The 26,923-nt window shown below is 40.4% G+C and overlaps 1 protein-coding gene across 1 annotated transcript in view; it reads right to left on the reverse strand.

The window, feature by feature from the left end:
• Window positions 1-26,923, reverse strand: part of kif15.S (kinesin family member 15 S homeolog) — a 66,827-nt gene that overhangs the window by 27,010 nt on the left and 12,894 nt on the right. Inside the window, 11 exon segments of the mRNA NM_001091797.1 lie at window positions 371-478; window positions 1,144-1,341; window positions 6,120-6,261; window positions 9,495-9,636; window positions 10,299-10,476; window positions 10,990-11,199; window positions 12,244-12,329; window positions 13,045-13,168; window positions 19,383-19,505; window positions 23,259-23,384; window positions 24,931-25,140. Coding sequence (NP_001085266.1) covers window positions 371-478; window positions 1,144-1,341; window positions 6,120-6,261; window positions 9,495-9,636; window positions 10,299-10,476; window positions 10,990-11,199; window positions 12,244-12,329; window positions 13,045-13,168; window positions 19,383-19,505; window positions 23,259-23,384; window positions 24,931-25,140 — 1,647 coding nt within the window.

Consider the following 26,923-nt stretch of genomic DNA (forward strand, 5'->3'; position numbering starts at 1 on the left):
TAGGACAATTATAAAGCAATCATAAAGCAATCGGTATGCCTCTCTGGATCTATAGCAAAACCAACCATTTGTACATAGATCTTAACACCTGTCACCTGTCACCCAGACACAAAAATCTGTATAATAAAAGTCCTTTTCAAATTAAACATAAAATCCAATTTCTATTTTTTATTAAAGCATTCATAGCTGTTGTAAGCTCATTTAAAAGTCTCACGTGTCAATCAAATATTGTCTGCCACTCCTCTAGTTCATTTTACTTGACTAATGTGATAAAATAGGATTTTAAATAATTTTTTTGGGTGACAGGTCCCCTTTAAATGCATGTTAAAAACTTCTGATAAAAAAAATAATTCAGGAGCTTCGATCTCACCTCTTGAATTTGCGTAGAGCACAGTTCAAGCTTATTAACCTGCTGTTCAAGCTTTATATTTTTACTCTCCTCCTCATCAAGTTTAACCTGAAGAGCTGTTACTTGTTCCTAGGGGAGAAAAAAAAACACAAAACATAATTAGATAATCAGACAATCCTTATATGCAAAGCCTGGTAAGCAATGCTAAATGGGCTACATCACACAATTACTCTCATTCTAACACTACTCCCTTCTACCACAAAGTCCCATATCAATGTACTCATACTGTTGTTAAGGTCAAAAAGTTCTAGCTAACCACGTAAAGTCTTATTTATTAACAAAATCGTGATTTCATTTTAATTTTAATCTACCCACAGGGTTTTATTTTAAAACCACTGCAAACAATGAAATGAAAAATATAAAAGTATCCTGCATGGTTTAGAATAAGTGATTTATATTAGTTACTTGTGTGCTTTGCTTTTACTATTCTGGTTTAGTATATCATGTACATTGTAAATTATTGTTTATGGAGAATATAGGGGTAGACATTTAGAAAGTAAGACAATATAGAACACATGATGGAACAATCCCTGTCACTGCACTTCATATACATATCATATTGGTACAATGGCAAATTAAAATTATTGTGCACAAGTACCTGATATCACAGTGCTAATGAAATAACTGTGCATGTCTATGCAGTTACCTTAGTAACTCTACAGAAACATACGTCTCATAAAGGGCTGAAGCTAGAACCGGACAGCAATATCCTTATTGGGTTTTATTAAACTCACCTGCACAATTCTTAGCTCTTCAGCAATAGCTTCATAAGCTTGTTCACTCATCTCTGGAGGTATGGGTTCATTGATGATGTCATCCATAACATCTCCGGATTTGGGTGTATCTGTCAGGCCATTCGATATGCCATCTAGACTGAGACGGGGCACTAGTCTAGATCTCAAATTGTATGCTTTTGTTGGAGTGGTCATATTCTGTTTGGGCAAACATTAGATATTGTGATTTCAGTATGCTCCCAAATATGCTCTATGAGGCAGATTTAATAAAGTTTAATATGTATATTAGAATCATGGATTATTTTAAGAATGGATCCAACTAGCCAATTTATTCCATAACCATCAATATTTGGCACTGTATGAACCTTCGGGATTTATAATGCCAAAACAGGCAAAATAATGGGTGGTCTGGGATGCTGAACTTCATAGAAGACTCTGGGCCTATCCACCTGCCCGTTAATTCAGAAAACATTGATTAAAACATGATATAGTTTCCTTGTCCTAATGGTAGTCATTGCAGAGCAATTTGTATATTAAACAGCATAAATTACTTTTAGAATAGAGGATGCTTATAGGCTGTAGAGTGTATACAGTTACGTTCACCGTCTATAGACACCGGTATTGACTGGTATGAAAAGTAATGAAATGCAAACGTAAGAACCCAAATACCCACCTTATCCATCACAAACCCAAAAACTTTTGTAGATTTACTCCCTTAACCAAAACTGAAAAAACTCAAGGTTTGTGGTACACTGTCATGGTCTGTCTAGAAGACACTGAAGGTGTGCAAGTACCTGAAACCATTGTGGACATCCCGTTAAGGGCTAATCCCTAAAAGATTGATTGTGGTGCCCTTTGACCTTAGCATGAAGGGGATCGGCTGGCTCTTGTCTGAAGGGACTAGAAGACTTCCTCTGGTTTTTCAAAGAAGTGAGCCTGGCCTCCACCTTGTAATCAAGGAAATAATTGTGCACGCACTCCTGCAGCCAAGGCGGTTGAAGTAAAACTTAAAGCTTTAATCGTTCATGTTAAAAGGTGAACGTCCTATAGGACCTTAGGACGTTCACCTTTTAACATGAAGGAATAAAGCTTTAAGTTTTACCTCAACCGCCTTGGCTGCAGGAGCGCGTGCACAATTATTTCCTTGATTACAGATTGCCTAAGCTATGGGTTCGGGGCACAGCACCCGGGCCATCCTGTCAACTGGGTGAGTGCAAGCTCTGCTGACTTATACACAATATAATCACTAAAGTCTATTTGGTTGTTCACTCAAGTGTCGGACCTGGGGTTTGTACACCCAGGTCAACCTTCCTACTCGGTGAGCCATTACCCAGTAGTTATTTTCCGTCACTATTAGCTTTAAGCACAACTATAGTTTGTTGCTTTAGATAATTAGATGAGATTAAATTAGTAAGATTGGAGCCAGCCGTTTTCTTTTCTTATGTGGCCTCCACCTTGCACTTTTTGCGGGAAAGGCATATTAAATTGTTGCAACTTCTTTCTTCCTTCCTTGAATTTAGAGCTTAGTTTGTGCACTTCCATGGAAAAGCCTGGGTATTGTGCCAGGAACGCTCATACTGGAGCGGTGGGGTCCTGGAGTGTGTGCAGAGGAGAGAGGTCTGGCTGAGGCAGTGCCATCTTGGGCTGTGGTGGACAGACCTGCAACACTCTGTGGCTCATTTTTTTCACCCATTTGTGATCCCGTGATAGGAAAGAGGAGGTGAATTGGTGCTGTGGAGGAGCAGTATTGAGGACTGCAGCCTTCAGGGACAGGGTATTTGCAGGTTTAATTATGGCATGGGTACGGAGCAGGGCTAAGGTGTGTGTCTCACTCAGCTCATGGTCAGGCCCTCCTGTAATATACTTTTTGAATAAATATTTTAGATTTAATCCTTTAATACTTAAAATTACATATCAAATGTAAAAAGAAAAGTGAAAACAATATATATTTAGTTGATCTAATTAGTGCTCAAATAATTTATATTAAATATAGATTTTCTGCTTGCACAGGCATATACGTGTATTGCTTGCTACTCATATGCCCATTTAATTTATGGTCCCATGAACATCACCAGAACTATTCCTGGAGTGCATTTTCTCTTATTTCCTTATGTAATCTCCTCTACTGTTTTTATACCTTAGTACCTAGACTTTCAGAAAAGCCTGTCCTTTTTGCAACATTCCTTGCTTTGCGGTCTGTATCTCACTCGCTCTAACTCATTCTGACAAAGTGTGTACAGAATTCCCCATGTTCATGTTTGTCACATTCTTTTTAAACTCGCAAATTTACTAGAAACATTTCATAATGTGTCAGTGTAATGTATGAAAATTAAAGCTATCTCCTTAGACGAAAGTGAGACTAGTGGACCACATTTAAATCAGTGACATGAGTAAAATTTATAGTTGTACAGTCCTTGGTCTAGAAGCAGTCTCAATCTGCTTACGCTACTGGAATTCCAGTGAGAACTGACTGCATGGTTTTACAACAATACAGCCTGGGAAGATAAAGGGATGCAACTAAAATAGCCATTTCCCCTTTTTAAATAAATAGTGCATACACTGTTACATAGTGAAGTTAAATAATATTATTTGAAATTATGAATTGCAATGCCATTGCAATACTTTAAAGTGGACCTGTCACCCAGACATTAAAAGCTATCTACCGTATATACTCGAGTATAAGCCGACCCGAGTATAAGCCGAGGTACCTAATTTTACCTACGAAAACTGGGAAAACTTATGGACTCTAGTATAAGCCTAGACACAACTATAGCCCTGTCTCCCAGCAGCGCACATTCTGCCAAAGCGACCCCCCCAGCGATCAACCGGACTTCTTTGCAAAGTTGATGGTGACAGAGAATTGCCAAACGGATTACTGTGTGCATTGTCCCACTGTCCCACTACCATGTGCAGAGGGCGCTGTGTGATATTGCCATCACTGTTAATCATTCGTATAACCAACAGAGGGCGCTGTGTGATATTGCAGTCACTGTTATTCTTTAATATAACCAACAGAGGGCGCTGTGTGATATTGCAGTCACTGTTAATCTTTCATATAACCAGGAGAGGGCGCTGTGATATTGCAGTCACTGTTATTCTTTCATACAACCAACAGATGGCGCTGTGTGATATTGCAGTCACTGTTATTCTTTCATACAACCAACAGATGGCGCTGTTTGATATTGCAGTCACTGTTATTCTTTCATACAACCAACAGAGGGCGCTGTGTGATATTGCAGTCACTGTTATTCTTTCATACAACCAACAGATGGCGCTGTGTGATATTGCAGTCACTGTTATTCTTTCATACAACCAACAGATGGCGCTGTGTGATATTGCAGTCACTGTTATTCTTTCATATAACCAACAGAGGGTGCACTGTTATACTTTCATATAACCAACAGAGGGCATTGTGGGATATTGCAGTCTCTCCCCAAGTGTACTGTTGATATAGGAATGATTGAAAGTGACTGCAGTCTCAGCTACTCCGGTTGGATACCGCTGACCCGAGTATAAGCCGAGGTAGACTTTTTCAGCACATTTTGGATGCTGAAAAACTCGGCTTATACACGGGTATACGGTAATAAAAGTCCTTTTCAAGTTTAAACAATTAAACCCAGATTCTTATTTTTTTTTTTTTATTAAAACATCTATACACGTTATAAACATGTTTAAAAACTCAGTTGTCAATCATGTATTGCCTGCCCCTTATCTATGCCTTAAGGTGGCCATACAAGGAGAGATCCACTCGTTTGGCAATAACGCCAAACGAGCGAATCTCTCCCCGATATGCCCACCTTGAGGTGGGCAATATCGGACTGATCCGATCGTGGGCCCTAGGGCCCAACGATCGGATCCTAACGATGGCTAACGGGCCATCGTGGGACCGCATCAACGAACAGATGCGGCCGCGATCCAACAGAATTTTTAGTCCCGTCCGATCGACATCTGGCCGATATCGATCGGGGAAGCCCGTCGGAGGGCCCCATACACTCGGTCTGTCGGCAGCTTTTATCGGCCCGTGTATAGCCACCTTTAGGCAAAGACACGGGGCAGACAATTACTTTACCATTCAGCACTTCCTAGATGTCACTGAGCTCCCCCACCCTCCTCACCATCTAATTGAGCAGCCAATACATGGGCTCGGTCATTAGGTCCCATAATCAAGATTTTGGCATGAATAAAATCTTGCCTCAATAACTGTGACCATAAAATAGCACCTGCCATTTTTTCTGTGATTGTGATTTCCAAGATTAAAAAAAAAACAAGATTTAAACAATTTTTATATTGGTTTAATTTGCTTGACTAGCATTTGGAATTATTTCTTAAAAGGCACCTGTTGCCAAAATATACTATCCCCAACCAAAGGTGCAGGCATCAGAAGCGCGTTATGCACGTGCACTCTGAGCTCCTCCCGGTGTGAGTATCCTAGCGCTGGCAGGGGGCAATATAAAAAAAAAAAAAACTTTTGGTTGGGGATAATATATTTTGGCAACAGGTGCCCATTATCGTGACAGGTCCTCTTTAATAGCCTATTGCCGATCTATTATTTACTATATATTGCCTTTTTCAGACAATTTACTTTGAGGATAATGTCTCACTGACTCTGGATATATCGTCCAATTGTTTTTATGTTAGGCCATGCTTAAAATCAAGTAAGCTACAAATTAATCATACCATTTCTAGAACAACATATATATTAAAGAATAGGTACAAGCTCCAATGAGGTTTCTTCCTATTGATGAATAAAATGAGCGATATTCTGAAATGGGGCACTTTTCAGACTTCAGAAAGTCAACAAAGGGTGGGTTATTTTGTGTATAGGTCTAAATAGGCCTTAACTTCTTTAAAGACCTCACTATCTGAAATTAAACATTCAGTTTAAAAGACCAGTTAGGTTAAACAGTTGAACATAATCTTTTTCCTCTGTGTTAACGGTATTGACAAATGTTTTTACTATACTTAATTGGAAGTACCTTTATTGTTTCAGCATGCATTCGATTCAGCTGTGAGACCTCATGCCTCTTGTTTTCTTTGATAGCATCTAGAATATTTTCAAGATGCTGATTGGACTTCATGAGGGACTGAAGCTCTGATTCTTGTTCAACCTGTTTTTTTCTAACGAAATTTACATGTTAAGGATAAAATACTTTGCATGCAAAGGATGGCTTGCAATACTACTAAATCAGGATATTTTACTTTATTTGAATACAAATAATTAAAGAATTTTCACTTTATCTACAAACTGTCAGTACTATACAGTAGTATTTTGATACATCCGCTGCTTTGTTTTTCCGATGTCACCCGAAGTTATCTTGCAAGGAAACTTCGGTTGACTTTGTGACAAGTAGGTTTCACCACCAGCGCATTAAATTATTGGTGGTTGAGAAGCATTTTCAGGAGATTTGTTGGCCACAGTTGCAGTAATTTATCACAGTCCACAAATTTCCCCAAACGCCATTACCTTTAAAGGAATTGTTCATTATATAAATAAAAATTGGGTAAATAGATAGGCTGTGCAAAATTAAAAATGTTTCCAATACAGCTTGTTACCCAAAAATGTAATCTGGAGGCTGGAATGACTGAATGTCTAACATAATATCCAGAACACTACTTCCTGCTTGGTTGGTAACCAGGCAGTAACCAATCAGTGACTTAAGGGGGGCGCATGGGTCATAACTGTTGCTTTTGAATCTGACCTGCATGTGGAGGATCAATTCCAAACTCACTGAACAGTTAAGTCCCATGTGCCCCCCCCCCCCTTAAAGTCACTAACTAACAGAGTTAGAGAGCTGAAAAGCAAGAAGTTGTGTTCTGTTAGATATCCAGTCACTCCAGCCTTTATTGTGTCACACAGGGATAATGGGGTATAGAATCTATCAGTAGAAGGCAGGACACTAGAAGAACAGTGTGACAAGAGGCCCCTTTCCATCCTGCTATAAACCGTTAGCTGTACATGGAAGTCAGTTTTGATTAACAACGAAAAAGATATGCAACATAACTGTCTAACAATAACTAAACAGGATAAGTTACCAAAGCTGTCCTCCAGACCCTAGGGAGGAAGCAACAAAGCCAGGCTGTTAAAGTACTGCAGCCTGTAGCACCTTCCTGCTGAAGTGTGCGTCCAATGTCGCAAATACTTCAAACTTGAAAAATTGTGTGAAGAAATGTAGGGAGGACCAAGTAGTTGCCCTACAAACTTGCCCTTGGTCATGTAAGCGCAATTGCCTCTACTATCCATCTGGAAATCGGGGTTTTGGCGGTTGCCAAACCCTTCTAGCTGCCAGAGTAGAGAACAGAATTTCATAATTCTTTGGAGCGGTATAGGCAGAATGAGTGCTCTAACTGGATCCAGGAAATGAAGGGAGACTTCCCAGAGTGTCCTTGGTTGGGGACAGAAGGATGGAAGCGTGATATCCTGGTTAATGTGAAAGTCTGCATTCACCTTAGGTACGAATGAAGGTGGGGTGTAAAACACTATGTGGTCTGAGCAGAAGACGAGGAAGGATGGCTGACAGGACAAGGCTCCTAGTTCAGAAACTCTGCATGCGGAAGCGATCTTGAGTAGGAATGCTAAAGGAAAAGGTATGGATGCCCATGGTTCGAAGGGAGAACTCTGGTGCTAAGAGCACCAAGCTCAATGAAAAAATGCCCCAATTAGCTGCAACCCCAGATCCATGAGAACAGCTCTGTGAAGACCAGGAAGCGGTCTACTGATTGTGACAAGGAGACTGATTTTCTTTGGCAAGCCTGAAATGCACCCACGCATGTGTGTCTGACCTGGATACAGAAGACAACCAGGAGACTAGCATTTGGCTGGCAAGTGGATTGGATGTTGGATCGCACCCTCAGTTATCAAGCTGTGTTTAGATGGCAAGCAGGAAGAAGCTGTATGGCGCCTGAGAGAGTAACACAGGAGCCAACTGACTGAATGCATCGATGGAGTGAAGTCCCATATGAAGATCGCACAAGATTGGGGAACGAATGGTAAAAATATTTCAAGACGCTGCACTGCTCAGATCTGCGCAAAGAGGAGCTGGGAGGCAGCAGAAGAACAAAAGTGGGCACGGCCAGAGGTGGAGTAAACTCCAGAAAGAGTTCACTGAAGATACTCATGGTGGGGGAGAAGCTATTGTGTGTCGCTAGTCCCTTGCTTTTATGAAAGCAGTTGGCTAGTGCTTGACAGTGTGAAGGTTTTTAGATAATACCCTCGTATTTGTAGTTGGCCTGCTCCCAGGGAGCCTTATCAGCCCCAGCACAGAAATCCGATGTAGGGGGAGCCTAACCGAGGTACTCCTGTAATGGAACCGTCAAGGACAGCCCCTGGTGCCATATAGGGTTGCCACCCAGCTGGTAAAACACCTACTAGGGCCGGTATTACAAATTTACCGGCAATGTTGCCTGTAATTTGTATTACTCTTAAGAAAAAGCCCTTGGCCCGCCGCCAATTCGCTCAGTACTTACCGTCTTTTTCAGGTTTCTGTCCATCGTACGTGTTGCTCCGCCCCCTTTTGCATCACTGAGCGCGATTTCGCCCCTTTTGCGTCATGGTCCGCCCCTTTTTGTTCCCGCCCCCCACTCCACCAGCGGGTAAAATTTTTTAGTAAAGGTGGCAACCCAAGTGCCATAAGGCCGTAGAATTCCAGCATGAGTGGATGCAGGTCTTGTCTCCTTAATGGCTATTAGTATAACGGACTTACTCCTATAGCTAACTGGGAGGGGGTATAGCAGGAGGGGTACAGGATTCTTGTCACTCTGTTCTTCTAGTGTCCTGCCTCCTACTGATAGATGCTATACCCAATTGTCCCACAGACGAATGCCAGAGTAATATAAAAATTCTTTAAAGGGTTGGTTCACCTTTAAGTTAACTTTTAGTGGGTTATAGAACAACCAACTTAATCAACTTTCCAATTGTTCTTCGTTATTTATTTTTTTTATAGTTTTTGAAATATTTGCCTTCTTCTGACTCTTTCCAGCTTTCAAATAGGGGTCACTGACCCCACCTAAAAACAAATGCTGTCTAAGGCTACAGATTTATTGTTATTGCTACTTTTCATTACTCATCTTTCTATTCAGGCCTCTCCTATTCATATTCCAGTCTCCCATTTAAATCAGTGCATGGTTGTCAAGTTAACTTGGATCCTAGCAACAAAATTGCAAACTGGAGAGTTACTGAAAAATAAGCCAAATAACTCGAAAACTACAAACCATAAAAAAATTAAAACCAATTGCAAATTGTCTCAGAATATCACTCTCTGCGTCATACTAAAAGCTCAAAGGTGAACAACCCCTTTAAGTGAATTAGGTGAGCATCAGTATATATTTTGAAATTCATCCACATTTATACTAACTTGGTCAGTTCTTTGAACTCTTCATACTCTTGCTTTGATGTTGCCAGTTCACTCTCAAGTTGTAGCATTCGTTCTCTCATTCTTGCTGCTGACATCAAGGAGCTGTTGTCCAGCTGTATAGGAGTGGAGTGCATTGGTGCAACTAAAGAAATAAAGCATATTCAAGTGTATCTAGTTGCAGACAGAACTATTTAAATTAACATTTTAAAGGAATATTCATCAAAATAAAAAAAAGCATATGCAAGTGTATCTAGTTGCAGACAGAACTATTTAAATTAACATTTTAAAGGAATATTCATCAAAATAAAAAAAATCTTATTATGCCTGAAACCTACTGGCTATTTTTAACAGAGTTATGGAAATAATCTGACTTGCTTTAATTAGACAGTAACAGTTATTGGCACGTGTTAAAAGAATTAGTCACAGGACTATAATTGCAATGAAAAATGTCTTATTCCCATAGTTTGGGTAATTTTGCTGTGGGGCCCAGTAACCTCTAGTAATGCCCCTGAATAGTTGAACATTTGAACTTAATATTTGGCTTGCTACATTTGCAAATGTTATTTTTTTTAGACTAAAAGATAAACTAAGATGAGAAGAATGTTAAGCAAAAGTTTCTTGACAACTTGGTCCAAAATGGGCTGTTTCACGTGACTAAAGAGTATATTACATCAAACAGCAAGTACAGAGCTTAAGAGAGTTGTTTTAGTCAAAACTACTGAAAAACACCTACCCAGTCAAAATAAAGGGTGCAAACTAACAGATCACAGGATTTGCTGGGACAAATATTAAATGAATGGTTACCTTGCCTATCTTTTTCAGATACGGATGCCTCCAAGAAAGCTTTTTCAAGTTCTGCCATCATTTGTGCACTGACTTCTTGTGCACGTTTGACAGACTGAAGGGAGCCAATGCGCTTATTCTCTTCTCTTAAACTGTGATTCTCCAGTGCATACTTAGCAACACGTGGATGGTGTTCAACCTACCAGAAAACATACGTTGAAAGAAAGATAGAAAGAAACAAAAATACACTGGCAATTAATTACCTCCCATGCACTACTTTTAACTAATGCACCTAAACTTCCAGATAGCAAGAGTATATAAATATTATGCGGTTTCATTTAGGAAAAACAAAAAATAAAAGATGAACAAAAACCCTATTAACATTTTCAAATAAATCTCAAATACATTAATTTTATAGAGTGAGACTATCATTAGAATGAACAACATTTTATGGATCACAAGATAACAAATCACTAAGGGAAATGGCACATGGGAATCTAAGTGACAAGAACACACTTCCACAATAAAGCAGTTAATGCTAGAAGCATATCAGTAACAGTGTGTAATCATGCTTCCCGCCACATTATAGTGTGATTATGCGCTTGTACTGACATGATTGTGAAATTACAATGGTTTACTAATATATTACTAATAAAACGCCACGTGCACCATTTCCCTAAGGGAATACACACAGTTTTAAACATTCTAGTACCTGCTCCTTTAAAGTTCTTATTTCCTCCTTAAGTTCTGCTATAAAGTTATCTTGTTCATTGTTGGATAATGAAATCTGTCCTTCTCTATGAGCCTTCTCAAGACGAACAATGTGGTCCTCCCTGAATTTAACAATCATTTTATTGGACTGGATGAACTTTTCTTTCTTATTGCAGAGATCTTCCAACTGAATTACTTTCTGTAGCAGAGCCTGTGTTATACAGAACAACAAAATCATAACTGTGCATAAACTACGTGAATCAAGACTTGCATTCATATATACACATGTTCTCTCCCTGCCTGGCAAGAAAGTTTATACATAGTCTTTAGCATGATTGTATGTGAATAATGTACAATATTGCTGTATAGAAAAATACACACAAGCAATACAAGCATTGTAATAGAATTAAAGAGCACCTACTGAATAATGGTTCCCCAATGGAGACGTGGGCTAATACTCTGGTTGGGGGAAACAATACTAATTGATTTTAAAAATGGCCCTCCACTAGGCTTAGCGTCCCAGTTTGCAGATTATGTGCAAGTGTGTGGCAAATCATGGTCCCTACACCAGGAGCACCCTCCCGGTGCAGATGACAGTGCTGGAGGGGGTATTGTTTCCTCTCACTGGGGTGTAGAACATCTTCAGTGGGGGAAACAATTTTTTTCACCTATAGGTGCCCTTTAATTTCCATGTGAGGAATAAAGTAGGAATGCTCTCCGCACCCCCTCTAGAGAGAAAATGTTTCTAGGTGTAATTGAAATCTAATGTAATGATTCCAAAAAACAAGTTAAAGTTAACAGCAGCTCTTTAGCAATGAAGATCTGTGCCCCAGTAAATTCCCATCGCAGTTTCTGTTGATTCACTAGCTTTAATTTTGAGACTAGAATCCCATTACTAACCAAGGAAAAATAAAACATGTGGAAAGCCTTGTTTAACAATTTTTATTATCTCACTTCTATTTTACTCTATCTTGATGAATTCTAGCTAATCACACAGGTCTCTGGGACTTCATGTATTACCAGAAAGCCTTAGGCTTATATTTGTGCATCCTATGCCTCATTTATTACATAATACATGCTTATAAGTATATACAAACATCAGAATAAATTTACGTTACATGTTCACATTAGAATGCTAATATTACACTGTCCTCTGTTTATTCTATTTTGTTACAACATTTTTTATTCATTTAGATTTTATTAATTTATGTTAAAAGTAAGAAAAGCAAAATCATTTGCAAGTCACTGATCGTACCTTTTTTTCACTATCCGATCTTTCAAGAAGCATCATGGCTTCAATAAAAGTATTCATATAATCCATGTTATCGCCAACAGATGGAGCTAGATATTTAAAAAGACGGTAAGACATAACATTAGACGTTGAACATTAGACTGCATGTGGGCCAGACCAGATCATTAATGACCTACATGCTAACAAAGCTAAATAATAGTGATATATTTATAAAGATGGTATAATACTGTATACAAAAAAAAAAAAAAAAAAGAGTAACGTAGCAACAATATCTTCAGTAATCTCTATGTCCGATGTATAAACAGATCTCTTGTACAGCACTGCAGAAGATGTTGGTGCCTTAAAAACATGCTACCAATAATACAAATATTATCATTAAAAACAGTAAGGCCTGTTGTTTTAGTTACAAGGAGCCCTTAAATCCCTGTTTGCATAGCAAACCTCTATATAGAAAGATTCCCTGGCATTCATTTTCCAGTACAATTACAATACTTTTCAGTGGTTGCAAATATATTTTGGACCCATATGGACACAGAATCAAACAATTCATTACATCTTCAGGTAACTATAGTTAATGTTCTATTTTAGTAACAGTAAACAAGTTGTAGCAGTGTAAAAAAAAGTATAAGTGCAGTTTGAGTAATTACATTAGAAGTAAACTGTCAATTTATAGAAATGACATTTAGAGCTATAACAAATTATTTATATAGTGACAGCTGGAAGCCATCATTATCATGCCATGCACAACATGGCTGGTGAAGGAAGTTAAGCAGGCAACAATATCTTTTTGAATTTTACTCTCACCTCTGGCAACAGATATATCCCCTGGCATCTGTCCGGAAAGGAGCTGAGAAAGCTGTTCCTTCAGCTTCTTCACCTCTGCTTGCAGCTGACTCACATTCCCCTGAGTGTCTTCATTAACAACAGCCTAAAGGTGTGGAAAGCACCAAAAATGAAATCTAAAACATATGTTGATACTGCAATGGGTGAATTTTGTTTGTTACTACAAATAATACAGTAATCACCACTGTATTATTTTAAATAAGAAACCCCAAAATGTGGCCTTAATTTCTAAAAATACATTATAAAATGTAACATCTTATAGACTGCAATATGCAGTACATGAAGAAAATTGGATTTTTTGATACTCACCGTTAAATCCATTTCTCTGTAGTCGAAAGGGGGACACAGGGACCGATGGGGTTAAGCTCCATCCTCCAGGAGGCAGGACACTTGATAATTAATTAAGGGGCGTGGCCTACTTGGCTTAACCCCGCACACTGTGCTCAACAATCAGTTTGTTCCAAATTTAACTATATGTGTAACTGAACATTATAACCGATTAATAACTATGACAGAATGAAAGCCAGGGACTATCCTGGACACGACCATCTGGTCACCGGCTCGTCCGAGGGCGGGAAGCCCTGTGTCCCCCTTTCGACTACAGAGAAATGGATTTAATGGTGAGTATCAAAAAATCCAATTTTCTCTGTCGTCTTAGGGGGACACAGGGACCGATGGGGACTTAACAAAGCAGTCCCAGAACAGCAGGGTGGGACGAGCCAATGAACGTAATTAATGTAGAACAGACTGCAACACCTTGCGACCGAAAGCGGCCTCAGCTGAAGATGTTGTGTCGAGTCTGTAGAATTTAGTAAAAGTATGAGCGGAGGACCAGGTAGCCGCTCTGCAGATCTGATCCAAGGAAGCGGCATTGCGCCATGCCGATGAGGCTCCCATTGCTCTTGTGGAATGAGCTTTGACACCCTGTGGTGGTGTCCTTCCTTTAGACAGGTAAGCTTGTCTGATGGTTAGTTTGATCCACCTGGCAATGGTTGTCTTGGAAGCTGGAAGACCCTTACGAGGACCAACTGGAAGAACAAATAGTGTTTGAGATTTCCTAAAGGGCTTTGACCGTTCAAGGTACCACCGAAGTGCTCTGACAACGTCTAGATTGTGGAGACGTCGTTCTTTGTCATTCTTGGGATCTGGACACAATGATGGGACTATAATTTCCTGATTAATGTGGAAGGATGATACTACCTTGGGTAGAAATGAAGGAACTGTTCGTAAAACTGCCTTGTCCTTGTGGAAGACCAGAAATGACGGATCACAGGATAGAGCACTCAGTTCAGACACCCTTCTGGTAGACGAAATTGCCACTAAAAACACAGTCTTGTACGTGATCCAGGTATCAGAAATTGAATGCATCGGTTCAAACGGTGGATCAAGCAAGGCCTCTAGCACCAGATTGAGATCCCAACCTGCAACAGGCGGATGAAATGGAGGACTTACATGTATCACTCCTTGCAAAAAGGTCCGTATGGTATCATCTGTTGCTAGCCGGTGTTGGAACAGAATAGACAATGCCGATATCTGTACTTTCAGTGAACTGAGTTTGAGGCCTAGTTGTAGGCCTCGCTGTAGAAAGGAAAGTATCCTAGGAATGTTGAGTTCCAGAAAAGTAAGTCCGAGTTCTTCACACCAAGTGAAATAGGAAAACCACACCCTGTGATAGGACTTGGAAGAAGTCGGTTTCCGTGCTCTTAGCATAGTTGATATAACTTCTTCAGTTATCCCCTTTCTACGCCAGATGGATGCCTCAACAGCCATCCCGTCAAAGCGAACAGTCCGGGATTGTGGTGTGTTACTGGGCCCTGGCTGAGCAGGTCTGGTCTGCACTGAAGCCGGATCGGTTGGTCTATCGACAGTTCTTGTAGATCGGAGAACCATGTTCTTCGAGGCCAATAGGGAGCTATCACGATTACGGTGACATCGGATTGTCTGATCTTCTTGAGGACTCGAGGTAGCATCGGAAGCGGAGGGAAGATGTACGCCAGGTTGAATGACCAGGGTTGAGTCATGGCGTCTACCCCTGCCGCTAGTGAGTCTCGGGATCGAGCAAAGAATGTGTGAACCTTTCGATTTGTTCTGGAGGCCATCAGATCTATTTGCGGTTGGCCCCAGAGATTCACTAGCATCATGAAGGCTTCCGGATGAAGTTCCCACTCGCCCGGTTGTACCTGATTGCGGCTGAGGAAATCTGCTTTTGTGTTGGACACACCTGGAATGTGAATGGCCGACAATCGGACTTGGTTGGTCTCGGCCCATCCCAATATCAATTGTGCTTCCTTCAGTGCTGCTTTGCTGCGTGTTCCTCCCTGACGATTTATGTACGCCACTGTGGTGACGTTGTCGCTTTGTATGCGAACTGGTCTTTGGTGAAGACGGTGAGACCAATGTAGTAGTGCTTGCTTTACGGCCCTCAACTCTAGGATGTTGATGGGTAGTTTGGATTCCTCGAGAGACCATTGACCTTGTGCGGATAGGTTGTTCCATGTGGCCCCCCAGCCTTTTAGGCTGGCGTCTGTGGAGATGACATTCCAATTTGGAGTCGCCCAGGATTGGCCGTTGGTCAAATTGTCCGTGATCAACCACCACTGGAGACTCTCCCTTGTTGCCTGAGAGAGACGTATTACTCGAGACAAGAGACCTCCTTTCCAAGCTGAGAGTATGTTCTCTTGTAAGGCTCGTAGGTGAATCTGTGCAAACGGTACCGCCTCGATGGTCGACACCATCAGTCCCAGTACTTTCATCGCCATGTGGACTGTCGGCCTCTGGTGTGAGAGCAGTGATTGTACTTGATCTCTGATCTTGTATTGTTTCTCTAGTGGAAGACATACTATTTGTGTCATTGTGTTGAATTCCAGGCCTAGGAATATCATCTGGAAGCTGGGCTGTAAATTGGACTTTGACCAATTGATGGTCCAGCCGAAGCTCTGCAAAATTCGAATTGCCTTGATTAGATCCTCCTTGGCCTTCTCTTCTGATCTGGCTTTCAGAAGAAGGTCGTCCAGGTATGGTGTCACCGATATTCCTTGTAGTCGTAAGGTTGCTGCCGATACCGCCATGAGTTTGGTGAACACCCTGGGCGCTGAGGACAGTCCAAACGGAAGTGCCGCAAACTGAAAGTGTTGGTTCGCAAAGGCGAATCTTAGATATCTCTGGCGAGGAGCCCAAATCGGAACATGGAGGTATGCATCCTGGATGTCTAACGACATCATGAGCTGTCCGTGCTCCATTCCTCGTATCACTGAACGAAGTGTTTCCATCTTGAAGCGAATGGACCGAATAAACTTGTTCAACTGTTTGAGATCTAAGACCGGCCTGAAGGACCCGTCCTTCTTCGGTACTATAAACAGATTGGAGTAAAACCCCAAGAATCTCTCCTGCTGTGGCACTGGTATAATTACCCCAGTGTTTTCCAGCTTGGTAATTCACTGTAGAAAGGCTTGAGCCTTCTTGGGATGAGATGGTACTCTGGACATAAGGAATTTCCTGGGGGGTAATTTTGTGAAGTCGAGGTGATAGCCTTCTGTGACTATTTCGTTGACCCATGCATCTGAAGAGTGATGGATCCACACCTCCCGGAATCGTAGTAGTTTGCCCCCTATTTGTTCTAGCGATTCCGGAAGAAATGCCCCGTCATGCTGAGGCAGACTTGTCTCCTGTGGGTTTGTTGAAGGTTTTGTTGGCCTTCCATGGAGGACGGCCCTTATCATTGGTTTTGCTCCGAAAGTGTGAACGTTGCGGTGGACTGCTTTTACGTGAGTAACGTCCGCTTTGGCCACGAAAAAATTTTCCACGTCTAGCTGTTCCTGTGGATTTATTCTTCGCCTGAGGGAGAAAGGTGCTTTTCCCTCCTGTTGCTTGTGAAATTATTTTCTCAAGTTCCTCTCCAAACAACCGTTGGCCCTTGAATGGCAGCGAAGTTAGTGATTTCTTGGAACTCAAGTCAGCTGACCAGTTTTTAAGCCATAATGTTCTGCGTGCCGCTATGGACAGGGCTGAAGTTCTAGCAGTGATCTGTGAGGTATCAAGGGTAGTGTCACTGAGATAGGCTGCTGCTTCTGCAATAGTTTGAGCAGAAGACACTAGGTCAGTTCTGGGTACTCCTTCTTGGATGTCCTTGACCAGTGATTCCGCCCATGCTTGAATAGCTCTGGACACCCAGGCTGATGCTAAGCTGGGCCTCAGGGTTGAACCAGAAGACGAGTAGATTGCTCTTAAGAACCCTTCCAGCCGTCTGTCTGATGGATCTTTAAAGGCAGCCGCGTCAGTAACTGGCAGAGTGGTGGATTTTGACAGTCTGGATACTGTAGCATCCACTACTGGTGGATTTGTCCACTTCTCCACTAGTTCTTTGGAAAAGGGATAGGTTTTTGAGAACTTTCTTGTAGCTTGAAACTTTCGTTCTGGATTGTTCCATTCATCTTGTATCATATCCATCAACTGTTCGTGTGATGGAAATACTATTGTGGATTTATGTTGTCTCTTGAATAATCTAGATGTTTCAGTTTGTTTTGGTGCTTGTGAAATATTGAGAATTTCGATCACCCCTTTAATGATTTTATCCACATCATGTTGGGAATCACGGTCTCTGTCACCTTCTTGATTCTCCTCTTCCTCCCCCGAGGACACATCTGAGGGTAGAATTTCGCCTTCTGACTGGGAAGAAAGCTGTTCTACAGACGACTCGTCTGGGGATGCATCCGCTAGGGTATTGCCTTTGGAATCATCAGAACGTTTGCGTTTGGTGCTTGGTCTATGACTGAACTTAGCCAAAGCCTTTCCTAAATTATCTGCAATGGCTGGAAGCCCTTGTAGAGATGCTAGGGATTGTGAAAGCTGAACTGCCCAGAGAGGGGCCGCCATATCTTGCGCCCGGCTGGGCCCTGGCTGGTGTGGGGGAGTTCCTGACTCAGTGTTCTCTTCTTGTGCCCCAGTTGGAACAAGGTTGTCCCCTGAAGCTGCTGAATTAGCTTGTCCCATTGAACAAGGTCTGCACAGCGGTTCACTCTGACCCCCCGCAATTTTTGTCTGACATTTTGTACAAGTAAAATAGGTTACCTGTGCTGTGGTGGGTGCTCTCCCCCCCCGCCCTGGTAAATAGACCCACTGGCCTACCTTCTGCCATGGAATCACCTGAGAGGTGAGACAGTGTGCAGGGCTGAAACAAGTAGTAGCTACTGTAACAGCAGATATCTGTGCTTCAGCAGATATAACAACAGGCCAATATGGTTCCGTTTCCACTTCCCTGCACTTGCTAGCACTCTGGAGTGTATGTGTGCGCTCCTGGTAGCGTGTTCCGCAGCGTTAGTGGAACCAAAATGGCCGCTGGAACGCATTTGCGTTCCACTGCGGACCGGATCCAAAATAGCGCTGAGCGCCAAAACGCCGCGATGCCAGACAGCCTCAGCCCTCCTCCTAACATGCGCCATACACGGAGCCTCTGTTGGAACTCCTCCAGCAAGGTATGCTGCTTAGCTTGCCTATGGGGAACAACTAGAGGATAGAGAGATATATATATATCCTCCCCTAGTGAATCAGGCAAGTGAAGCTGTTAGAAGGGCAGCTGCTAGGTGCGGATAAGGACTGGGAAGGAGGGAGGGGGGGGGGGGTGAGAGACCCCTGTGATAAACGGAGCAACAATAGCATAATGGCCATTGTAGAAACCATTCACCTACTGTACATTCACTGCGGCCAGACCCTCTGTCGACCCAATGGACGCAGGCACTGTCTGGGTGGTCGTTATAGCTATTACGCTAGGAAGTGACCCCGGTGAAATTATCCATGATGGGGGTTAACCTTGAGGATGCAGGCAGCCCTGCTCCAGGTTTCACCCCGGGTGTCAGCGAATCTGACCGTAGAATATTTCCCACTCTAGGGAAGTCCATCCTCCTGGTAGCAGGACACTTGAAAAACTGATTGTTGAGCACAGTGTGCGGGGTTAAGCCAAGTAGGCCACGCCCCTTAATTAATTATCCTGCCTCCTGGAGGATGGAGCTTAACCCCATCGGTCCCTGTGTCCCCCTAAGACGACAGAGAAAATACAACCTTTAAAGAAGATATAGATACATATCCTCTGTTAATGTTACCTAGTCAGTAATCCATGAGTACAAATGCATGCACAAAGCTTTCTGCTTACAATTATATATAAGAAAGGTAGCATATATTATGTGCCTTAGCTATGGCATCCTGCATTGTTTTTCAGATTAAGCTACAGATACAAAAAGTTTAATTACAGCTACCCAGACTAGATCATTCTTATGCATAGTTTTAATTGCACAGCATAATATTACCTTGTTTTTAATTAACTTTGCCCGTTGTGCAAACTGCAAAGTAGATAAAGTTTCCCCAAAGCACTTCGATCCAGGATGAACATTTGCAATGATGAAGGTTTTTGCATTGCCTCCAAGAGAATCCTGTTAAAAATTATTTGTGTAAATACAGAGCATAATCTTCAGGTTTAATTCCTTTGATATCTGTTGAAATCTAGATATTATGTTGAATATTGCTTGTAAAATTCATGTTTTCCATTGCAAGGTTATGGCTGGGTAATTCCAGCAGTGTAGGAAAAAAATTGCAATACATTTGTTGGAAGTTTAAATAAATGTAAACATATCTCTTTTCTCTCTGTTTAGCTCAGCACTTTAAAGCTACAACAGGTTGTTGCTGAAGCCAATCATTTGTATCTAGGCTACGGGTACTGCAGAAGTAAGAGAACATAATGAGGGATGACGTACAGTAAGGGAAAGAGCTTCAATAATTTTTTACCGCAAAAACTGTAAAACGAAATAAAGATAGGTTAGAAATTGCATTTGTATTATGGGTTTGTTGACATCTATCTATATCAAGGCTTTGACAAGCATTCCGAATACAGAAATTCTCAAGTACAGTGAGCTACCTGTGCCTTTAACCCAAGGCTCTGGGTTTATTACAAATGATATCAACATTAGCATATGTTATCAAAATAAAAATGGCACTTAAGGTTTTCCTGCAGACGCATATAGATGCAGGAAAATTCAAGGTTTTCCTGCACACGCATCTAGATGCAGGAAAATAAACACATTTGCAACTAATCTCAATAAGTCACACATTGTCATGACAAAAAATTGCAAAGTGCATTTTTCTACTCATTCATTCCCAAAAAATCCAGAGAAATTGCAACTAGCATAAAACTGATTGAATCTCGAAGATACAGAATCAAGTCAGGTTGCGTAATTTTACTTTTGTTTTTTAAATAAAAAACAAAAGCTAATTTGTTGCAATTGTTAAATATTTTCTTACCACTTCTTGGAAGTCTCACCATCAAACTGTGGAGAACTACATAGACATTTTTCACTATAATCAATGGCAAATGCTTATTTTGCATGCAGATAACTCACCCCATGCTTCATTTAAAGTAGTGCCAGGATAATATGGCCGTTCTAAACGAAACAGTGAACTCTCTCCAAACCTATTGTTTATACATGGACAAACTTCTTTCTAACATGGGGTCATATTTACTAAGATATGAATTTTCTCTTTGTCCAAAGCCTCAAAGGTTCCCATTAATATTTTTAATATATTTTTATGGTAACACTGCACATTTACTGAAAAATGTACTTACGCCAATGCAAATGTAATGTCCCAAAATGTTGCTGGCATAAATTCTCTGCGTAAATATGCTAGTGCATTTTTTTTTTTATACTAGTGCAATAATAGGGAAATTCATTACAGAAAGTATCCCTTAAAAAGATGATGTACAGTATGTGGGATATTAAAACAAAATTGGCTATATCCTCATAATGGTAGTTTGGCAGCATGAACCTGGCAAAACAACAATTTTTCAACAATTTTTTTCTTTTAACGCTCCTGATAAATTGTCACAATGGAGGAATTTCACCTGCCAAAAATATGTGAAGGTTTGCAAGTGGTGAGCACAACTTTCCCTTGTTTGTTATAGTTCTACAGGAGCAGTGACCAGCTCCATGTTGTAGCTCCCACCCTCTCAAACTATAGTCAGGTGATCCCACTGGTGTCTAATAAAAGGGCAGCCAAGTTTGGGAGTTTTACTATGAAAGCAGCTTGTAAGTTGCAGGTAAAACGTATTCGTCCCTTTTATAAAATGTATAATGAAACTATAGAATTCTTAATGAATCAGATGAAAATTGAGCATAGGACTGGCCAGATATGGGATGACTTTGATGTAGTTGGCCAGCTTAAATATATTGCAATATATGGACAATCAATCCCTTTTTTGTTTAAAGGGTAAGGCATTTTTCAGTAGCAGTATGCACAAAATGTCTCCGTCTTAAATATATTGATAATGGGTTGAGTGCAGAGGACTCTTGTAATTGTCTATATGTATTTTGTGGTCACAGCCTCATTGCACCCCCGCCTAATGGTTTTAAAAAATAGTGGTGAGCACAACTTTCCCTTTTTTTATAAATATATATACCGTATATACTCGAGTATAAGCCGACCCGAGTATAAGCCGAGGTACCTAATTTTACCTACGAAAACTGGGAAAACTTATTGATTCTAGTATAAGCCTAGACACAACTACAGCCCTGTCTCCCAGCAGCGCACATTCTGCCAAAGTGACCCCCCCAGCGATCAACCGGACTTCTTTGCAAAGTTGATGGTGACAGAGAATTGCCAAACGGATTACTGTGTGCATTGTCCCACTGTCCCACTACCATGTGCAGAGGGTGCTGTTTGATATTGCCATCACTGTTAATCTTTCATATAACCAACAGAGGGCGCTGTGTGATATTGCAGTCACTGTTATTCTTTCATATAACCAACAGAGGGCGCTGTGTGATATTGCAGTCACTGTTAATCTTTAATATAACCAACAGGGGGCACTGTGTGATATTGCAGTCACTGTTATTCTTCCATATAACCAACAGATGGCGCTGTGTCATATTGCAGTCACTGTTGTTCTTTCATATAACCAACAGATGGCGCTGTGTAATATTGCAGTCACTGTTATTCTTTCATATAACCAACAGAGGGCGCACTGTTATTCTTTCATATAACCAACAGAGGGTGCTGTGTGATATTGCAGTCACTGTTATTCTTTCATATAACCAACAGATGGCGCTGTGTGATATTGCACGCACTGTTATTCTTTCATATAACCAACAGAGGGCATTGTGGGATATTGCAGTCTCTCCCCAAGTGTACTGTTGGTATAGGAATGATTAAAAGTGACTGAAATCTCAGCTACTCGGGTCGGGTACCGCTGACCGAGTATAAGCCGAGGTAGAGTTTTTCAGCATATTTTGGATGCTGAAAAAGTCGGCTTATACTTGAGAAATTTGAACACTTGAAAATCTGGTGTGCTGGTCCATTTTAAGGATATATATATATAGATATATATATATATATATATATATATATATATATATATATATATATATTTATTCCCCAAAGTCTTTACATTAAATTCTAACTATTTTAAACCATCAGCCAAACAAAAAATGATAACCTTGTATGAACGCTGTAGTCTAGAATATTGGGACATGAATCTCTCCAGTCACCTATTAAATGTACGAGGATGCTTCCAATTCCCATTCATCACAAAAGGTGACAAACAGCCCATGTGCCATCACTGTGGCTCATGTTAATCAGTCCTTTTTGTTAATCTTCTTCATACAATTGATAAAAACCCTGCATGTGCCAGTTTTTACCTTATACGTTTACATCACTTGGCACTCAGGTCACAGACTTGGTTTGTGGAGTGCACCCATATGTTTTTGCTTACAAACACATGAACATATACAGTATATAGGTTAATGTGTGTGTATGCACGCTCCCTGCATTCAGCTTCAATTCGGTGCAAGTCACATGGTGGCCACCATCTGTTTACTTCAATGTGAAATTAACAGACAGCACTGACAATGAGAAATCTCTCATTTAAAATGCCTTTATTTGAATATGGGCCCTGACCCAGACACTCAGCAACGTTTCAGATCGCCAACGGTCCTTTATCAAGATTCGGTTTGTGTAGTGCACCTATATAACTGCATGTGTTTTTTGTTTTTGCTTACAAACACATGAACATATATGTAGGCAAATGTGTCTGTATGTTTTTGTGTTTTCTTATAAACACACATACATTTATAGGTGAATGCATACAGCATATAATATACACTTTGTATAAAAGAAAAAAAAAATTAGGATTTTACCCGCAATAGAAATGTAAGTTTGGAGTCTCTGTAGCAAATGTGCCTCTGCCTGCCATTTGCCACATCCACCAAGGCTGTTATAACCTGACCCAGGCAACTTAGTGAACGGTTTATGCTTCCAGCTTCCTATAGGTGAAAAAAGAATTTTACATTTAAAGATGTTGATTTCTAGTACGTTAGCTTCATAGAACTTCTTTTGCACCATATTTAACTTTTGCAACTTAATTTACCAAAAAAATGTATTTAAAACTTGGTCAAAGTGCTGTTACATTACAGGTATTGGATCACACAACCAGAAACAGGTATGGGATCCGCTATCAGGAAACCCGTTATCCAGAAAGCTCTGAATGATGGAAAGGTAGTTTCCCAAAGACTCAAATTATAATCAAATAATCCAATTTTTTTAAATTATTTCTTTTTTCTCTGTAATAATAAAACTTTACCTTGTAATTGATCCAAACTAAGATATAATTAATCCTTATTGGAAGCAAAACCAAAATATTGGGTTTATTTAATGTATACATGATTATCTACTAGACAAGTTATGAAGATCCAAATTACGGAAAGACCTGGTTATCCGGGAAACCTCCAGGTCCTGAGCATTCTGCACATTCTGCACAACAGGTCACATAACTGTAGCCTGAAAGCCATATCAATTAAAACCCATTTAAGTAAACAATCTTATTTTTTATTATTAATACCATTTTTTATGCAAAAATATGACAGTACCTTGTACTTGAGTCTAACTAAACTGCATAACCCCATATTGGTGGCCAAACAATCCTATTGGGTTACTTAAATCTTTAAATGGATGGTGATTTACAGAATAAACCCTATCTGGCAAATCCCACATCACAAGCTTTCCAGACAATGAATCCCAATACATGTACAGGTATATGATCCCTTATCCGGAAACCTGATATCCAGAAAGCTCTGAATTACGGAATGGCTGTCTCCCATAGACTCCATTTTATCCAAATAATCCAAATTTTTAAAAATGATTTCCTTTTTCTCTGTAATAAAACAGTTGCTTGTACTTGATCCCAACTAAGATATAATTAATCCTTATTGGAAGCAAAATCAGCCTATTGGGTTTTTTTAATGTTTAAATGAATTTCTAGTAGACTTAAGGCATGAAGACCCAAATTACGGTAAGATCAGTTATCCGGGAAAACCCCAGGTCCCGAGCACCCTGGATAACAGGCCCCATAGCTGTATAAGAAAAATATTAAGGGGATAAAGCATGAGACAAATTAGTTTATCTTTGTACTGTAGGGGGTCTGGCCAGTCAAGCAGATTCGGGGAGACTAGTCACCCCAGCGACAAATCTCCTCTTTTTTGGGGCGACAATTTCCCCGAACTGCCTTCCCCCTGCCCTCCGCCGGCAAAAATGAAAATCAACTGGGGGAATGCACATGCGGCGCTTCGTTTTCCGAAATCACCTCGCTAGGAAACTTTGGGCGACTTCGGAAAACTAAGCGCTGTGTGAGCATTCCCTAACGATTTTCATTTTAGCCGGCGGAGGGCAGGGGCAAAGGCAGTTCGGGGAGATTGTCACCCCAAAGAAGAGATTTGTCGCTGGGGCGACTAATCTTCCTGAATCTGCTTGTGTGGCCTGACCCTAAAAGTGAATGCACTGTCTATCAGTAGTTCCCAATCAAACTCCACTGACCTTTAGCCTGACTCCTTCAGTCTGAGTGTCCTTTTGTCTTTCTGACCCTGCTAAATCTACCAGGTTGAGCTGTGAGGATCTGATGTTAACTATATCATTGGTCTTTTCCATGGATTCAATGGTGACAGTGAAAACAGCATGAGATCTGGAGGATTCTCTGTTCATTGAAGTAGAAGCCACACGCCTGTTCCGCCAACCCATTGACAGAACCTATTATAACAAAATGTAGTTATTTAAGGTTCGTTAATGTAGACAAGCATGCAATTGTTATGAAATGATAATTTTGCTTCCTGATCAATCATAGCCACCTCTTAATTGGGGGGACCCTTTTGAACAATCTTTTTATATTTGTATACATATTATGGGGGGTGGGGAAGGGTTTGTGTTGGACCCAACAGACATTAAAGGGATACCGTCATGGGAAAAAACATTTTTTTCAAAGTAAATAAGTTAATAGTGCTGCTCCAGCAGAATTCTGCACTGAAATCCATTTCTCAAAAGAGCAAACAGATTTTTTTATATTCAATTTTGAAATCTGACATGGGGCTAGACATATTGTCAATTTCCCAGCTGCCCCAAGTCATGTGACTTGTGCCTGCACTTTAGGAGAGAAATGCTTTCTGGCAGGCTGCTGTTTTTCCTTCTCAATGTAACTGAATATGTCTCAGTGGGACATGGGTTTTTACTATTAAGTGCTGTTCTTAGATCTACCAGGCAGCTGTTATCTTGTGTTAGGGAGCTGCTGTCTGGTTACCTTCCCATTGTTCTTTTGTTTGGCTGCTGGAGGGGGGAAAAGGGAAGGGGTGATATCACTCCAACTTGCAGTACAGCAGTAAAGAGTGATTGAAGTTTATCAGAGCACAAGTCACATGACTTGGGACAGCTGGGAAATTGACAAAATGTCTAGCCCCATGTCAGATTTCAAAATTGAATATAAAAAAATCTGTTTGCTCTTTTGAGAAATGGATTTCAGTGTGGAATTCTGCTGGAGCAGCACTATTAAGTGATTCATTTTGAAAAAACAATTTTTTCCCATGACAGTATCCCTTTAAAAGCAGACATTTTCCGATTGATCTCCACAACATGCTCCTATTGTTACACTAGTACAATGTAATTTTTAAGTAGTCTTAAAGATTTAATAAGATTTTTTAAATTTGTTTTGCTTAGGCATCTCATTGACACATTATTAATGAAATGTTAAAAGTTTCATAACTCAGCTTGTGGGACATTTGGCACTTTATGATATGTTTAGATTATCAAAGGGGATGTTCACCTTTTAGTTTGCTGTAGAGTGGCATTTTTGGACAATTTGAAACTGGTCTTCAATTTTTATTGTTTGTGGGTTTAAAATTATTTGCATTTTGTTCAGCAGCTCTCCAGTTTGAAATTTCAGTATTGCAAATAATTTAAAATGTCTAAAAAAAAAAAAGATCAACTGAAAACTTGCTTTAAATGAGCCATTCGATAACATAGTAAAACTTAACCTGAAGATGAACACCCCTTTAATATATAGAATCTGTATACTGAATAAATTGCTTTGCATTTTACCATTTCATTTTTGCCCTACTATAACATTAGAGGGTCAGGTTTCTATATCTTTATTGTGGGTATTTCAGGTTTGACTGGGATGGTATATTGGTTTTGATAAAGGCTGGGTCATCCAACCAAAACATTGATGTTTTGCATAATACACTACTGATATCAAATCCATAGAGTGTGGATCTCGGAATGGTTTTTAAGCAGTGAACACTGCACCCTAACAAGCAACAAAGTGTTGGAAATAATGTACCCCTGATTTTGTTATAAGCAAGACAAGGGTCCAGTTTAACTTAGCAAAATGGCAGCAGTGTGAATGGGAGACAGGAAATGAAGAGGAGATTGCCGTAAATAAAAAAATAAGCAATAAAAATTATCAATAACAAACTTTTTGCTGCTGTGATATCCCACTTGAAAGCTGGAATGAGGCAGGTTTTTTTTATAGTTCTTTTTTTAA

Source organism: Xenopus laevis, chromosome 6S (assembly GCF_017654675.1).
Source record: "Xenopus laevis strain J_2021 chromosome 6S, Xenopus_laevis_v10.1, whole genome shotgun sequence".
In the NCBI taxonomy this organism is placed as follows: domain Eukaryota; kingdom Metazoa; phylum Chordata; class Amphibia; order Anura; family Pipidae; genus Xenopus; species Xenopus laevis.